Raw genomic sequence first — 15,420 nt, 5'->3', positions numbered from 1 at the left:
ACGCCGTTGAATCTGGAAAAGATTAATAATAACAAAATATCCTTGCGCAGCTTTATACTAGGAAGAGAGGTTGCTTCTGTCCAGGCGTTTGTGATATCAGCAACCAACCTAATGGAGTTAACAATAGTCAGTGGTTCAAGTACAAGGGGTGTAAGAGTAGGAAACGGAGTATAACAGTGTGGTACTATTTTTCCCAAATTCTTTATAAGCATACTTGAATATGTGTTTAGATTTCTCGAAAGGAAGAACAAAGCGATAAACGTAATCTTGGAATATCTGACCCATCTTAGTTTCACTAACAACATCGTTATCTTAACACACAAGAACAATATTGCAATCTATGATAGAAGAACCAGGAAGAGTGGTTAAGGGTAAAGACATACCGAAGAGACCTCGCGATCGAGGGCGAGGTTTAAGTCGCGGTCGCACCCTCGATACTGGCACAAACACATTGATTCAAATGGATAAACGCATGGCGAAGATGTACGCTACATCGCGACCTAGAGGTCGACCGCGATGGTGAATTAGTGGTCGCGATAATAAACAACCTAGTTTGCTTTACATCAATGTTCAGCGGAAGCATCGCTGTGGCTCGTGTTCTCATTGGTTCTCTCTGAAGCGCTGCTCGGAATAAAGTCTTCATTTGTTTAGAATTTTGTCTACAGAGGATTGCATGTGTCTATGTTCGAGAGGTTTTGCTGCACTGTTAAATTTAATTATGAAATACATAATAGAACTAGTGAGGAATGTCCCAGCTCTATGGGATAAGAAACACACAAACATCATAATAGGCACTTTTAAATAGAGAATGGAAGAAAATAGCAACTGAAATGGGAATGTCAGATAAGTTATTCATATTCATTTGAGAATTATACTGTACAGTGACGACGCCAGCTTTAATTTCGTAGGGGGGCAAAGGAGGAGCAGATATATTTTTTGGGGGGCAGCTATTTTTCATGCCAAAAATAATAGTTATATAATATAATATATAGTATAGTTATGTTTATCATACATTACAGTATAACGTGTATTTCGTTGATGTTCATTACCAATTACAGTAAAAAAATTGTATGCACATTTAGAGCTTGCGTTCCTTACTAGTTTCAAGCTGCTATTTTATTTGAAGTAGTTTTAATAAAATGAAAAACAATACGAAGGGAAAAAATAGTTTTATATTTCTAAACATCCAAGAATAGCGGTCTATAACTGTTTTTATCGACTGTTTGTATATAACTGTTTGTATATTAATGAACAACAACGAAATACACGTTATACTGTAATGTAAGATAAACATAACTATACTATACTATGAGACTTCTATGCAAAATAGGTTCTACACGTAGCATTACATTGTGAACGGAACTCATTACTACGGTTGTTTTCATCACTTACAACGGCAACACTGGAAGAGCTGTGTACATAAATGGACTTCGCAGTGTCCTCACATCTATCCTCGTCTTTTCCATGGACAGTCTTGGGATGCTATTGTAAACTATTGTGATCATTTTCAATGGAAAAATATAATATTACAACCCAGGCATGCACCAAGAAATTTTTGTTCCAAGCTTTGGGGTGTTCCAACACTACAAGCCACTACGTATATGTACTATTAAACGTGTATTATTCTGTACCCGAAAAGCCAATAAGTAGCTGTAAAATACTTCCTATATTTTCAGAAATATTATAGAATTAGATTGTTTTTATAAGAGAAAGAGTACAGATGAAGTGTAGAATCAAATTTTCATGCCGCATCATCATTTTCATGTTCAACAAGTAAAGTTTTATTGACAAGATGTAGAAATATATGTTGGGTTAGGAAGTTTTTTGAGGTGGTGGTGGTGGTGGACTTCACTCGTCTGTGCGCCCCAACTACAATCGGCATTGTAAAATTTATCTACATTCGCTCTCCACAAACCAAATAAATTTATCATCATCATCAGAGATATTTATAGCCGAAAGTAAATAAATAAGTACCACCATTTCATACCATTACTACGGAACTTTTTAGTACGTACTGAAAACGTTCCTAGCTGCATGGAAGCCTCATTTAAGGTTACAAGTTTAAATAGCATAATAAAGTATCATTTCTAGTACGTACGATAAAAACAGTTATAGACCGCTATTCTTGGATGTTTAGAAATATAAAACTACTTTTTCCCTTCGTATTGTTTTCCATTTTATTAAAACTACTTCAAATAAAATAGCAGCTTGAAACTAGTAAGGAACGCAAGCTGTAAATGCATAACCTTGAGTAACATAGGGATAATACAGTACATTCCATCTTGTGAGCAACTTACCTGAGGCCTTCATGGATCCGTGGAAGAAAAATCTCGTAACATCGACTAACTTTGAGGTGTTAGAAATATAAATAATATTAGCGCCTCATATGAGGTTGTTATGCACGAAAGGGTTAATAATAAATTTTTATTGCGTTTTCAGACCTGACTGAAATGATTATATGTGCCCAACCAGCAAACTTTAAGAACATCGAGATCACAGCTCTCATAAAGAGGTAAATTCATTAGGAAACCAGTGAAACAATATGGGACTCTCCTCCGTTATACATAATGGTGAAGAAATGAGTGGTACAGGATTTAAAAGTGGTGATTTCTCAACACATGATGCTTTACATCCAGGATGACCAAAAGCAGTGACTGTCCCCGAAATCATGGATGCAATTCGTGACATTATTCTTGAAAATTGCAAAAAATTCAGCACAATCTTTTGATTGTGTGTCAAAGATTGTGGGCATTTTTGTGGAACGTGTCGGTAGCATAATTCATAATAACTTGGGCATGCGCAAGTTATCGGCATATTGGGTTCCCAGAAAAACTATCAGAAGATTAAACGAGTGAAAGAGTGACGACATCAAAGGAAGTCTACTCCCATTTTGACGATGATGCACATCAATTTCTGTCACGAATAGTAACCATGGACAAAATGTGGTTGTTGTGGGTTAAAAGTGGAACTGAAAAGGTAGGGGGATGGCGCATAACATCACGCCAATAACTTTGTCTATCATTTCCCATTGTAATTCTTTTAGAAAGTGGGAGGACGCCACAGATATTCTCTGGAAGTGAGGAGATGAAGTCCCTCCGCGTTCCCCTCTCTTTTGCCCCTGGTTGTACTGCTACGATTCTGAAACAAAACAACAGTCAATGAAGTGGTAGCATTCATTTTCCCTCGCCCCAAGAAGTTCAAGAGACAGAAGTAGGCTGAGAAAGTGTTTACAGCATTCTTCTGGGATAAGGACGGAGTCGTACTCATAGATTACCCGCCCAAGCGTCAGACATTTAATGCAAAATCTCAGCATTACTAAAAAAACAAAGAAAAATTGAAAATACAACGCCGCGAAAAATGAAAAGAAAGGAATTTTGTTCCTTCAGAAGAATACATCTTTTCATCAAAGACTGCAAGCACAACTGACCTTTAATTATCTAGGATTTCAGTCTAGATCATCCTTCTTATTCCCCAGATTTAGCTCTGTGTAACTATTACTGATTTCGCACACTCAAGTAACACTTGAAAGGATGCCATTTTAGTTTTCATAAGGATGATGCTACGAAAAATGGTGCGAGGAAGTCTCCAGATTTTTTGAACTGGCCTGCAAAAACTGGAGCACTGTGCAAGGAAGTGTATTGAACCTCGTCGAAAGTATATAGAATAACTAAAATTTTACTATTCCACGTACGAATTTTCTAGCAGTTCCTCGTACATTTCTACTCAATAGGTAGACGTTACGTCAGTGCTTTGAAGCAAAGTAACTAAGGGAGCACTAATTACTAACTAAAGATCAACACTCTGACAATACGTCTCATTGAGAATAATCGATTTAATTCCAAATCTTTATTATTATTTGCAGTAAGAAAAACAACTCTTTTTATCTCCTTCATAAATTAACTTCTGGTACTCGCAAATTAAGCTGTTATAAGAATATTCTATGAATATTGAATGCTGTGAATAATGTTTCAGAAAAAAAATACAGAATCTTTAAATAAAACAAAATGTGTAACTGAAAACTTCAAACCTGAATCAATACACACGAGTAATTTAATGTATTTAATATAATTAACGATTTTACTTTCCTTCTGTTTCTAACAGAAATTCATCCAATGCGTAGAAAACAAGTCGACCAACTCTATTATTGTTATTTGCTAGACACAATGAAAAGTTCTGTTTTCAGTTGAATGGGACATACAATCTTACCTATTCTCACTGTTGGAAACTGAAAATCACAAGAAAGAACTATAACTAAAATTTACCGGGAAAGAATATAAATTAGAGAACAGAAACGTATGTACATATGAAGATGCTCAAAGAAGAAAGCTTGAACACAAATCTGCCACGTAGTAAATGTATAGATAATATAATTTGCCAATGAGATTGGTTATGATACTGACGTATAAAATAACCTATGTAGAATATTTTAAGATCGTAGAAGTCTGGGGGGGCAGTCCGGGTTGCAGTCAGGGGGGCAGTTGTAACCACTTGGGGGGCGCTCGCCCCCTTGCCCCCCCTCTGGCGTCGTCACTGATACTGTAGCTTATTATAATATAAGGCAGTGGCGGGTGCAGAGTGGGGGCTTTCGGGCTGAAGTCCGTAAATTGTGGAATTTCTAAAGAATAAAAGAAGCTACTGTTAATCATATCTATGCTTAAAAATTCCCCCCCCCCCCCAATTCGAGATTAATGGAAAAGGGTTTCTTCTAAATTCGTTATTGATATAAGGTAAAGAAATACCTGTGAAGATGCACGTATCCATAGGGGTAAATGTCGAATAATGGAATTGCAGTGACGAAACTTCATTTGCTGAAGTTAATACCCCTACTCCTCGAAACCTGAAGACATGCCTTAAAAAAATTACTGGGAAATGATTTCTTGCCTGAGTGCTGAAAGAGACCATTTCTTCATAGAAAATTGAAAAAATGTAAAAGTCTTTGATTTATTGATAGAGATGGACAAGAGATGAGACTCAAAATTTTTGCAAAACAAGAAAACGAGATTTTAGCATTTCTCATGTCTCATCTTGCGATAAACAGTTTAGTCTTTTTAATTTCAAAATGTCGTTTTGCAGTGATTTTTATGCAATAATTTCACACGCATCACAGTAATGTATCTCCTCAAACTGAGAACTTAACAGCGAGGGTGTGACCTCCTCGCTATGTGCGCCCTTCATCCATAGCGACCTAGACATCGAGATAGCTACCGCGACTTAAACCTCGACCTCGATCGCGAATTACCTTTTGTTTGCATCTACCCTAAGGATGAATATGAAAGAGAGAAGATTACGAACAACTTTGATGGGAAATGAAGGATTGGGGTGCATGTTCTTCTATCGTGGACAGAAACTATCCATGAGTGACAGCATTAACGTGAAGTTAACAGATGTATTAAGTTTGGCTGGAATGCATTCAGAAGGAGTGGTTCCACATTGTAATAATAAGATGCGAATGTATGTAACGCATGTATTTTTCAACGACTGCAGTCGAACTGTTTTAAAATATGAATTTGAGACGTAGATACAAACAAAATCAGTCATACTTAGTCCTCAAGATACGTAACGCAGCATAGAAAGATACACGCTAGAAATTACTTAGAAAGATAAGAAAAGTTACATGGATCAGAAATACAGTAATGACTGATCTGTCGTGAAAACAAAAGCATTGAAGTGTCAATGGACTGGACATACATGGAGAAATGATAGGTCAAAGCAAAGCTTGATTGAAACAAGACCCTGAAAGCCCATGAAGCATTTAGCATAAAGACATGCTGAAATTGTAACTTATAAATAACTTACAATAGCTAACAATGTTCAATTAACAGTACTTGTGTACATCAGAATTGATTATAATATATCTCTATCTCTGTCTATAATATTATTGATCTAGAAAAGGCTTTTGGCCGCGTGAATTGGGAATTGCTAGTTGGAGTAGAAATATCAAAGATTCGTAAGAAACATATATGAATCAACAAGTAAGTGTTAGAATAGGGGAGGAAATGCCAGAGAAGAGTGCAACTGGAAGGGGAGTTCGACTGGAAGGGGTCTCTGACCTACATTATTTAACATCTGTCTAGAAGAGAAAGTGAAAAACAGCCTACAAAATGAAGACTGCATTTCAGTAGAGGTAGAATCATTAGGTGTATACGGTTTGCAAATGATATGGCACTTATTGCAGAATCTGAAGAGGGAATCAATTAGATGATAGATAACTTAAGGAAGAGCTGTGAAGAATATGAGATGAAAATAAATGTTAGAAATACAAAAGCCATGGTGATTGGAACGAAGGGATCAGTGTCAAATATAGAAGTAAGAGGGCAGAAAATAGAACAGGTGACTAGTTTTCGATACCTGGGTAGTACTATTAGTAATGATGTGAAATATGAACGTGAAATAAAAGCAAGGATAAGACTGGCGAAAGAAGCTTTTAGGAGGAAGAGATTACTATTTTGTGGGACCTTGAATAAAGAGTTGAGAAAAAGACTCAAAATTGTTCGTGTGGAGTATTGTACTGTATGGGTCAGAAACATGGACATTACACAGAAATGATGAAAGGACTGACAGCTTTCGAAATGTGAGTGTGGAGAAGAATGAAGAAAATTAGCTGGAGCAAGCAGAAAACAAATGAGAGAGTGTTACAAATGGTGGAGTAGAAAAAAAAAAACAATTTTAGATATTATTAAGAGGAAGAGAAGCTGGTTGGGACATTGGATGAAAAGGAACTGTATCATGAGGGACGTTTTAGAGGGTATGGTCGCAGGAAAGAGAGAAGGGGCGAAGCAGACTACAATTAATGGACGATATTAAAACAGAAAAGTCGTAGGTGAAGACGAAGAGGTTAGCGGAAGACCGTGGAACATCCCAGCCCCCGCCAAGTGAACTTTGTGGTGGACAAACACCGTGTGCGTTGGTTTTCTCGGGGTTCTCCCGTTTCCTCCCACTTTCTTCATTCCACCATTTCATTCATTACTCATCATCACCGTCTCCTTTAGTCTAACCGGCATAACCGTGGGACGTAAAACTCAAAGATTTCATTTCATTTTTCCTTAAAAAGTTGAACTTAAGGTGCCATAAGCTTATGTATCTAGTATTAGCATGAAGAGAATGTTCATGTGGAAATTATTATTATTAATAATAATAAACAGAACGAGCGGAAAATGAAGGGTCCGAAAACAAAATCTAGAATATCTTAACCCTTAGAATTCAAAGCACTTTCAGTAATTTTAGTGGTTTACGTGTAAGCTCTGTAATTGTCACTGTAATGTGCAATGAATGATGATAACTCTCGATTTATTCGTAATTCAAATCCCTGTACTTTTGTGTTGATCTTGTCTGTCAAGAATAATAGAGAGACTTTTCATAAGTTTCCATCTGAAAAATCTTTAGAAAACTCATGGACTATAAATGTGCTAAGCGAGATTGGTTTCTGTGTGAAAAAGAAATAGAGTGGATAAAGTTTTAGTAAAGGTACTTCATAAAGGTACTTCGTAATTTTGGCCAAAGCTTAGTTTATTCTAATGAAATTTTGATGTCCTTACAAATAATCTAACTTTAGATTCTCATTAGCAACCAATGGTGATCTATGTTAATATTCAGTGATTCTCAGAATCAAATAATTAAAAGTAATTTGAAAGTCAACATAAGAAAATTAAGAGCAATATTTTCAGACCGTCTTAAGGTTTTCAACACAGTTTTGTAGTGATGTTTTTATATACATTATATATTTTTAATATACCACAAGAATTATTGATTGAGTGATTAATTTTTTCAGACGAGGATGAAACACAAATTGACCAGTGGGAAACATTTATGTACGTGGAGACATCATCTTACCCTCTCTTAAAATTGGTATTCCTCAAAGCACCAGAGAAATTTAATATTAAGAAATACAATATAAGTGTTTGGTGGAACGGATATTTGAGTAGTACACACTCGATGTACCCTGAAGATAACCCAGATGAAGACATGCTTGTATTTAATTATGAACTTAGTTCATTTGCCGAAGGAAGGTTGAATTTTAGTGTGCAATTGGTTCATCCTGCATGTGATGAAAGTGAATGTTTCTTATCTTTTTCACCAGAAATAATAATAGGTAAGTTAATAGTTACACCACCCATTTTGTACCGTGAAAATATTTTTATTTCTGGTAAGGTTTTGGAATGTGAACACAGTCCATCCTCAGAATAGTAAGTGTAATAATAAGCATAAATCTTTTAAGCTCTATAATGAGGGTTAATAAGTGGCCCATGAGAGGATGATTTAAATTAAAAAACAAAAAAAGTTGCTTTCTTGATTAAAAAAAAAAAAAAATGCTTGCAATATATGCTCCCGTTGGAAAGCTAAATATTTTCCAGACGTATCGGAACAACAAACTAGTTCCCTTTTTAGTGGTAAGGTAACAAGAACAAAAACAGATAAGAGAAATATTGTATGGAAACAGGAATACATACCCCCAAATGAACGTAACGTAAAAAATGGGTACTAAAAAGGAGCAGAGCGCAGTGGAAGAAATAGAGTTGTTTCGAAGAAGCGTAGTGTCTATGCTACGTCACTGTTGCCAAAACCAAAATGCTCATCAAAGGTAGTAGCCAGATTTTGTCAATATTTTCAAAATCCGGATTTAAAGCCTGTTTACACTTATGGAAAAAAGAATGATTCTTTAATCTCTTGTTATTTCTTTATTTTTCCTGAACATAGTACATTAACCTGTTTTTTAATATGTACGTTGCTTTATGAGAAATGAAATCCCGACATACCCTCTTCTTGTGATTTGTGGCTCTAATGATTTTTTCCTGCGGTAAAATTGTGTTTATATTATCCAATTGTTGGTTTGGCCTTGAGAGATCCATTGAATTAACTTACCGTAACCTACTATAATACACAAAAAGCCTTGGATAACTTCCCAACCTACTATTACCCTAGCGTTCACTTAGCTGTGAGAATGAGGTGGTGAAGGATTGTATCTGACCAATAAAAGGGTATTCACCTTACAAGAAACCTCGCTACCGCAACCACCAATAGTGTTTTATTTTATTAAATTGCCAGCACTATGGACTATCGCCCGTCATCGAAATTTCCATTGAAGCAGACTTCAGCGAAGCATGAGCAAGGGAATTGAGTTCCATTCTTTCCTGCAAACTTTCCAGAGACCAGCGAAGCCTCGGATGCGGATGTTGAAGATGTCTTTCGAACAGGCTGAAGCCGCATTAAACTGACATCAGAGCTCTTTACAGGAACGTATTGAAACCAAAAGACATGATTTCCTAATTCTCATTTCACTTCCTAATAAAAACGCAGATATTCGGAAGGTACGACTAAAACCACCTTCGTATGGAATGGATTCTTACCGGATTGGCGCCTGCACTGTACAATTGTGAGAGTCGATGCAAAAGATAGCTGTCATCTTACACTAACTTTCACATTTTTATCAACCTTGTGAATCAGCAATGTCCCTACTTAACCGAACATCATAACAACCATAAACCCACGCTGGAAATTTTCCTAACAATTAACAGCGGTTTTGAGCATCGTGGTAATGCTATGATAGCGCCCGAATGTGATCACCGGTAATGAAATGTGTGTATCCTACATCCATTATGACGACTGTCTGGCATTTGGATCCCACCAGGGATATTTCTTACACTCTCCTGCAGTTGTTTTTCGTTCCGCAATGTGGCATGTGGGCAGATTGTACTTGGGCCTTACGAGCCTATGAATGGTAGCATTCACAGTTTAAAGTGCCAAATTGATTAGCTTGGCTATAACGTTGGGTCAGTGGATTTTTCTGTCATTCTAATCAGCGGATCCTGTGTAGCACTGCGGGTTTTACTTTCCTTGGAGCCGTCTTTTTTCGGGGACAACTATTTCGTGAGGAGCTCTTGGTTTATGTAATAGGTCATAACAGCTTTCGAAGTAGGCACCTCGAATGTGAACCCATTCTCTCGAGACTGTTTCACTATGCATATGTTGCAGAAATGGGCATGAAAAGTGATCATGACATACCCTTTCTAGTAACTCTTTCTAGTGACATACCCTCTCCTTGAATGAAAATGTGTCACTGTGGTGAATTTAGAACTCAGAAAGTGCTTTACTGTACATCTTTACAATAGATAGCAATTTTTAAGTGTCAAATTATAGAATAAACCCCTTTCAAAGGAGGAAGGAATTTCCAAGAAACACAGAATTTAACTCTCACTGATACAGGGCTCCCAGCTGTTCTATTTTTCTATTCTTTCCTATATTTTGGAAATTTGTGTATTTATCGCATACATGTGTATTTTAATCTTGTCCTTTATTTCCTGTATTTTTCAATGATTGAATTATTAAAAATACAAGCCAAGGGCAGTTCTAGTGATAATTTAAATCGTTACATATTAGCAATATGCTAAATGTGTCCTATATTTTTTTTCTGAGGGAAAGTTACTACTACTACTACTACTACTACTACTACTACTACTACTACTACTACTACTACTACTACTACTACTACTACTACTACTACTACTACTACTACTACTACTACTACTACTACTACTACTACTACTACTACTACTACTACTACTACTACTACTACTACTACTACTACTACTACTACTACTACTACTACTACTACTACTACTACTACTACTACTACTACTACTACTACTACTACTACTACTACTACTACTACTACTACTACTACTACTACTACTACTACTACTACTACTACTACTATTATTATTATTATTATTATTATTATTATTATTATTATTTTGCTTTTTACTATCATCCCATGTCCGCGCTTTCTTTTTCTTTGTTTTCTATGTGCTTATTCTTCCTCAATGAAACTTAGCTGAGAAACCTTGCCATGCTCCAGTTTCTTATAATGCAAGCTGTGTTAGCATTTTCTTTCAGCAGTGTGTGCAGCAGTATTGGCTAGGCATTTAGGTTTGTTGATATTCACCAACATATCCTAGCGCCTTCCAATATTGCTGTACATAATATGCAGGGTTCCCACGTGTCCTGGAAAACCTGGATATAAAAGTGTGTCGTGGAAACGCCCTGGAAAAGTTATGGATAGCAGAAAAATGGTGAAAATCCTGGGAATTATTTATGAACTGGAAATTGAAAATTATGTTGTATATTAGTTGTTAGAAGTGTATATATAATTCGCAGAGCTATGATGAATGAAATGCTGTTACATTATTTATTTCAGATTCCGTTGGTGAAATAATTCAATGTTTAATTAGATTCAAATATTTCATTACTGAGAAATAAGTTATCAATCTTGCTTTTTCATTAGAAATATATGAAGTAACGAAAAATAAGGTGTACTAAGTTTAAAAAGTAAAAGGTTAATACTCTTATTCCGTATTAATCTAAGTCTTGTTTCCATTTACCCATCAGGGTGAAGAGTGGCTTTTTCTTACAACACATTCATACTTTTTTCTGTGTTTCAGAGCATAATATTCTATTGTATAAACCTGTGGCCTCGCGTAGCATAGTCGCTAACGCTCTCGCCTTCGGTGCGGGCGGTCCCGGGTTCGATTCCCGGTGGGGGCACTCGGTCGTAAAAGTTTAAGAAGCTTTACAGGACAGCCATTCTGAATGAGTTTCCTCATTCACACCAGGTCAATGCCGGGGTGGTACCTAACTTAAAGGTCCCAGGCCGCTTCCTTCCTTCCCTTTTCACGGATAATGTGCTCGCCGAGACGGGCTAAATGGCGTTAGATGCCGAGAGCCAAATCTAAAATCCTAATCCTAATCTATTGTATAAACCAAACTGTCCTATTTTATAAATCAAACTGTCATATTTTCTCAATATCACGCTGGGAGGTCTGCTAATAGAGTTAATGTGATTACAGTTCATTCAGTTGTGATTGGAAATAACGAACCATACTGTTCGTGGTGGATATTATATGTGTACTGTATTATATGCATATTGTATCACAATAATGCTTAGGTATACTTTTCTTTCAATTTAAGATGTAATACATTTATTTATTTATTATTTAATTTCAGGAAGGAACAAAGTGGTGTACATAATGATCACAACAGTTATATTTGTAATATTGATAGTTGGATCATTCTTAGTATGGAAAACATGTTCTAAGAGAAAACGTAAGTATAGTTACTTTCTTTAAATAGTTACATTTCATAGGATTTTGTTAGACAGAAAGTTTCATTGACTGTCAACTCATTTAGTTAATTACTTACAACATAGATTAAATTCAGAGAGGACCATGATTGTTTTGTGCTCAACATTACACGTCTGTCTTCTTTTGCACGTATAAATTAATATGAATAAGACATCTAGAATTCATTTTACTTATAACCTCGTATTTATATTTCCTGGGAGAAAGAAATACAAGGTAACCAAAAAAATTCTTGTCGTTTTTGATGTCTCATTAATAATGCGCTCGCAGAGAGGAAACGAAATTACGCACGTGGCTGCAAGCGATCCAGAATTAGTCTGACGATCGAGCTTCAATAATACAGACATGACCATGCAGCAGTCATAGCTCGTCAAGTGTCGAAGACAAATGGAATCATCTAAGCAGCTTGTTCGCATGTGTTTGTTGTATAATTTTAAAATGGGTCTGTCAGTTGCGGCATCAAGTCATCACATAAGCCAGGCATTTTGAGGAGAATGCTGTGAACGAGCGCCACCAGGCATTGGTTCTAGAAATTCCATTCCAGAAATGTGAGCCATTCGGATGAACCACGCAGTGGATGACCACATGTATTGGATGCCAAGGCCCTGAAAGTAGCAATCGAGGAGGACAGTGGTCTATCGTGTGATAAACTTGCAGAAAAGTTCTGTTTCCGTTGAAACAGTTAGACTACACCTGCATGGAATAAGGAAGTCATACAGGTTAAGCAAGTGGGTACCACACACATTGTCGACGGCCAACAAGGAACAACGAATGACAACCTGTTAGCCCTTTCTCACTCGGCACCTGAATACACCCATCTTTGATTGCTTGCTCACTGGTAACGCAAAGCAGGTACTGTGTGACACTCCCAAGCATACCAGACACTGTTGTCACGTGACCCTGCTCCTTACACCTCAAGAAGACCTGTATATCCACGAAAGTTGCTCTCTGTATGGTAGAATTATAGGCAAGTAGTGCATTACGAGCTCCTTCCACCTGGTGAGACCATCACTGCTGACCTCTACTCTTAGCAGTTGCAAAGGGTGTATAGTGAATTACGGCAGAAGGAGCCGGTATTGGTGAATCGCAAGGGTGTGCTGTTCCTCCACGATAATGCGAAGCCATACGTGGCAAAGAGAACCCGGGAGACATTGCTATGCACCATATTCACCGAACCTTGCGCCAACAGATTACCACCTGTTTCATTTCCTCAACAACTGCTTTCGTGGGAGATCCTTCCCAAACGAGGGAGACATGTGGAATGCACTCATGGACTTTCTTGCATCAATGTCCGCCGAGTTTTATAACCATGATATTGTACAGCTGCAGGAAAGTTGGCAAAAGGTGTTGGATGCTGATGAGATGATTTCGAAACCTAAAGATATATACCGTCCACTGTATTGCTCTTTGTTTATCACTACTGGAGAATGGGAAGAACTTTTTTTGGTTACCTTGTATTTGTTCATTATTTTGCGGGGAGGTTTAAAAAGCAGCAGAAAGTAAATAAGTTATATGTAGAACATTAAAAGTAAAATCAAGGAACATAATGTACTATTAAAAATTCTCACTCAATCCTTTAATAGGGCGTGTGTGTGCTGCTTTGAACAAAGAGATAATATATATCGCACTAAAAGGCAGAACTATGCCAAGGATAGATTCAACAGTGTGCGTCTTTAGAAGACACGTTCTCCGAGGAAGAATAATTTTTTAAAGCGCATCTGTAAGCGCACTTTCCATTAAAGGGGTCAAGTTCTTTTAAAAAAGAAAAGAAGAGATGTTTTCACCTAATTTTCGGTCGACATCTACGTCCATTTAGAAGTGAACTATTAATTTTAAAGTGAAGTGCAATATGTTATTAGGAAGGAAATACAGGGAAACGTCTTAACACTTTCCCTGGCGTCGGCGTGTTTTCACGCTTTGAGATTGTGTTAGATTTAGTTGGGTCTGGCAACATTGCAAAACAGAAGACGTCGGTTGTGCGTACATAATACACTTCGTAAATGTTGTTACTTATGTTTAAGCGTTAAGTGTCTTACTTTGTGTGTGTGTAGTCAGACTGATTCATTGTTGAAGTAATGTAATCAGTTGATTTGCAATGGCTGCTCGACGCAAGAAAGAGGTGATTCCAGTTGATAAACTTTCAGAAGTAATAAATGAACTCTGTGTAGATAATGACAGTGGCGACGAATCGATGATACCAGAACTGGAAGACAGCAGTGATGATGATGCATGGGAGGAGGAAATTATGTGTGAAAATGATGAAAATATGACTGACAGTGATTCTGAAAGTAATTTGTGCACACAGATGCCAAATACTTCATCTTCATGGCAAAGAGTTGATAGTGTACCTATTATTGTTGATTTCAGTGGGGATTCCGGGATCAAAATGGACGTGAAAAACAAAAGCAGTCCTTTGTCGTATATGAAGGAGTTCTTCGATGATAGTATGGTAAACTACATTACCATGGAAACAAATAGGTATGCGCATCAGTATCTGGATACTCATGATCTGTCTCCCCAGTCTCGGGACCGTAACTATAAACATGTAACAACTAGGGAAATGTGGAAGTATTTGGGAATAGTTTTTATGACTGGAATTGATCAACGACCGGAAATTGAAGACTATTGGTCAACCAGTGCATGCTTTTATACTCCCTAGTATGGTCAACAAATGTCATTACGTCGTTTCCAGCAAATATCAAAATTTTTACATTTTGCCGACAACAATGCTAAACCAAATGATTGTGAAGACAGATTATACAAAGTTCGATATATTCTAGACCATCTGGTGAATAAATTTAGGACTGCATATATTCCCACAAAGGAGATTTCTATTGATGAGGGTATGATCGCATGGAAGGGTAGCCTAGTCTTCAAGGTGTACATGCCGGACAAACCTTCTAAGTACGGAATAAAAGCATACATGTTATGTGAATCTGCTACAGGATACATTTGGAATCTAGAGGTGTATACAGGAAAATCAAGACCCATAAAAGAACTTGTACTTGATCTCTTAGGATCGCAGTTGTTAGATAAAGGTTACCATCTATATCAGGACAATTTCTACAACAGCGTAGATCTGAGTGAGGTACTTCTGCAGAGAGATAATACGTATGTGGTACATTTAGGATGAACAGAGGAGCCCCGAAAGAACTACAACTGGAGGCAAAGAAGCTAAAACGGGGGGAGTCGACGTATATGCGAAGAGGACAAGTTCTTATTCATGTGTGGAAAGATAAGCGGGAAGGCAAACTGATTTCTACTATGCATACAGCAAACATGGTTGAAA

General features: G+C 37.0%; 1 protein-coding gene across 2 annotated transcripts in view; it reads left to right on the top strand.

The window, feature by feature from the left end:
* The window catches only part of LOC145662788 (uncharacterized), a 71,494-nt gene that overhangs the window by 30,676 nt on the left and 25,398 nt on the right, over nucleotides 1-15,420 (top strand). For both annotated transcript variants that reach the window (XM_081728671.1, XM_081728670.1), the window contains exons 5-6: nucleotides 7,769-8,089; nucleotides 11,998-12,096. In XM_081728671.1, the coding sequence (XP_081584797.1) occupies nucleotides 7,769-8,089; nucleotides 11,998-12,096 (420 nt within the window). The remainder of the gene's footprint in view (nucleotides 1-7,768; nucleotides 8,090-11,997; nucleotides 12,097-15,420) is intronic.

The sequence above is a fragment of the Thermobia domestica genome, chromosome 10 (genome assembly GCF_964235325.1).
Source record: "Thermobia domestica chromosome 10, izTheDome1.hap1.1, whole genome shotgun sequence".
Lineage (NCBI taxonomy): Eukaryota > Metazoa > Arthropoda > Insecta > Zygentoma > Lepismatidae > Thermobia > Thermobia domestica.
Note: the sequence above shows the minus strand (reverse complement) of the source record. Positions and strands in the feature narration are given on the sequence as shown.